This window comes from Pongo abelii, chromosome 20 (assembly GCF_028885655.2).
Source record: "Pongo abelii isolate AG06213 chromosome 20, NHGRI_mPonAbe1-v2.0_pri, whole genome shotgun sequence".
Taxonomy (NCBI): Eukaryota; Metazoa; Chordata; class Mammalia; order Primates; family Hominidae; genus Pongo; species Pongo abelii.
Window position 1 is genome coordinate 3,052,971 of NC_072005.2, and position 2,732 is coordinate 3,055,702.

Consider the following 2,732-nt stretch of genomic DNA (forward strand, 5'->3'; position numbering starts at 1 on the left):
GGGGTCCCTCTCCCTGGACGTGCGTGTCCTCCCATGGGCAGAAAGTTGGCCTCAGGCGGCCTCTGTGGGCCTCAGTTTCCCCTTCGGTAACGCATCAGGCTCTCTGGGCCTCAGTTTCCCCTTCTGTAACGCATCGGGCTCTCTGGGCCTCAGTTTCCCCTTCTGTAACGCATCGGGCTCTCTGGGCCTCAGTTTCCTCTTCTGTAACGCATCGGGCTCTCTGGGCCTCAGTTTCCTCTTCTGTAACGCATCAGGCTCTCTGGGCCTCAGTTTCCTCTTCTGTAATGCATCAGGCCCTGTTGAGGAGATCAAGTCGGATGAGTCAGTGCTCAAGGGCATGCAGGCACTTGACACTTATTAAGCACCTGCTGTGTGCTGAGCGTCCTTGGAGCATTTAGGGAGACCTCAGTGGAGCCGATGGGTGTTTTGGGGGTGATCAGGACTGGCGGGGAGGAGTCGTCCGGCTGGAGAGGGGTGGCCCATCCCAAGTGGGGACCCATTTCCCCTCCGTGACTGACAGCTCTGGGGCTCCCTGCGGGTCTCTAGCTTTCGAGGACAGGAAAGCCAGAGGCAGCCGGGGCAGGGGTGGGGGGGGTCTCACAGCCGGGGTGGCCCCAGCGTGTTGGCTCCAGGAGCCCGGGTGGGGGCCGACCGTTGGGGTGCCCCTCCCTGTCCTCGGCCTTACCTCCACCCTGGAGGGTACCTTGAACATAACAGGAAATTTCAAATAACAGGAAACCAAGACCAGCAAGTCGGGTGGCTCCACCCTGCCTCGGGGCCTCAGTCAGCCCCCGGGGGAGGCCATGAACGCCACGGGGACCCCGGTGGCCCCCGAGTCCTGCCAACAGCTGGCAGCCGGCGGGCACAGCCGGCTCATCGTGCTGCACTACAACCACTCGGGCCGGCTGGCCGGGCGCGGGGGGCCGGAGGACGGTGGCCTGGGGGCCCTGCGGGGGCTGTCGGTGGCCGCCAGCTGCCTGGTGGTGCTGGAGAACTTGCTGGTGCTGGCGGCCATCACCAGCCACATGCGGTCGCGACGCTGGGTCTACTATTGCCTGGTGAACATCACGCTGAGTGACCTGCTCACGGGCGCGGCCTACCTGGCTAACGTGCTGCTGTCGGGGGCCCGCACCTTCCGTCTGGCGCCCGCCCAGTGGTTCCTACGGGAGGGCCTGCTCTTCACCGCCCTGGCCGCCTCCACCTTCAGCCTGCTCTTCACTGCCGGGGAGCGCTTTGCCACCATGGTGCGGCCGGTGGCCGAGAGCGGGGCCACCAAGACCGGCCGCGTCTACGGCTTCATCGGCCTCTGCTGGCTGCTGGCCGCGCTGCTGGGGATGCTGCCTTTGCTGGGCTGGAACTGCCTGTGCACCTTTGACCGCTGCTCCAGCCTTCTGCCCCTCTACTCCAAGCGCTACATCCTCTTCTGCCTGGTGATCTTCGCCGGCGTCCTGGCCACCATCATGGGCCTCTACGGGGCCATCTTCCGCCTGGTGCAGGCCAGTGGGCAGAAGGCCCCACGTCCAGCGGCCCGCCGCAAGGCCCGCCGCCTGCTGAAGACGGTGCTGATGATCCTGCTGGCCTTCCTGGTGTGCTGGGGCCCGCTCTTCGGGCTGCTGCTGGCCGACGTCTTCGGCTCCAACCTCTGGGCCCAGGAGTACCTGCGGGGCATGGACTGGATCCTGGCCCTGGCCGTCCTCAACTCAGCGGTCAACCCCATCATCTACTCCTTCCGCAGCAGGGAGGTGTGCAGAGCCGTGCTCAGCTTCCTCTGCTGCGGGTGTCTCCGGCTGGGCATGCGAGGGCCCGGGGACTGCCTGGCCCGGGCCGTTGAGGCTCACTCCGGAGCTTCCACCACCGACAGCTCTCTGAGGCCGAGGGACAGCTTTCGCGGCTCCCGCTCGCTCAGCTTTCGGATGCGGGAGCCCCTGTCCAGCATCTCCAGCGTGCGGAGCATCTGAGGTTGCAGCCTTGCGTATGGACGGTGCAGCCACCGGGTGCGTGCCAGGCAGGCCCTCCCGGGGTGCAGAAAGCTGTGTGCACGCAGCCTCGCCTGGATGGGGAGCGGAGAAAGGGACAGGCCCCCGTGGTCTTCCCCGTGGCCTCTCGGGCCTTCTGACGTCAAATGGGCTTCCCGTGGTCACCCTGGACAAGGAGGCAACCACCCCACCTCCCCGTAGGAGCAGAGAGCGCCCTGATGTGGGGGCGAGTGGGTTCCCCACACCGCCGCTTCTGTGTGATTCTGGGGAAGTCCCGGCCCCTCTCTGGGCCTCAGTAGGGCTCCCAGGCTGCAAGGGGTGGACTGTGGGATGCACGCCCTGGTAACATTGAAGTTCGTTCATGGTACGTGATGTTGCAGCCTCTTATTCCCCGGTGCGTGCATGTGTGGGGGCCGTGGCTCAGGGGTGCTGTGGATCTAGGGGCAGCCAGGTGTGTCTTTGCTAGAGAGGGCCATGGGCCAGTGCCCTGTGAGGGTGGAGTGTGTGTGTGTGTGTGTGTGTGTGTGTGTGTGTGTGTGGACAACCTCTGGGCGTTGCGGGAAGTGGGGTGACAATGACAGTTAATGCCGCCTCTTCTTGTTCACTTCCCCTTTAGAAATGGCAGGGCCCGTGCCCCGGCTTTGGCCTCTGCATCTTTTGGGGACCCAGTATCTGGGGCTGGCAGAGGCAGCCACCTTGGCTTCCTGGGCTGGGGGAATCTTCCCTCACATCCCCTGCAGCATGAAAGACCTCGGC

The 2,732-nt window shown here is 65.0% G+C and overlaps 1 protein-coding gene across 1 annotated transcript; it reads left to right on the plus strand.

The window, feature by feature from the left end:
* The first annotated feature begins 731 nt into the window (after positions 1–731).
* Positions 732–2,343, plus strand: S1PR4 (sphingosine-1-phosphate receptor 4). Its single transcript, XM_002828434.5, has one exon. The coding sequence runs from the start codon at positions 804–806 to the stop codon at positions 1,956–1,958; it is 1,155 nt and encodes a 384-aa protein (XP_002828480.1). The 5' UTR covers positions 732–803; the 3' UTR covers positions 1,959–2,343.
* Positions 2,344–2,732: the final 389 nt, after the last annotated feature.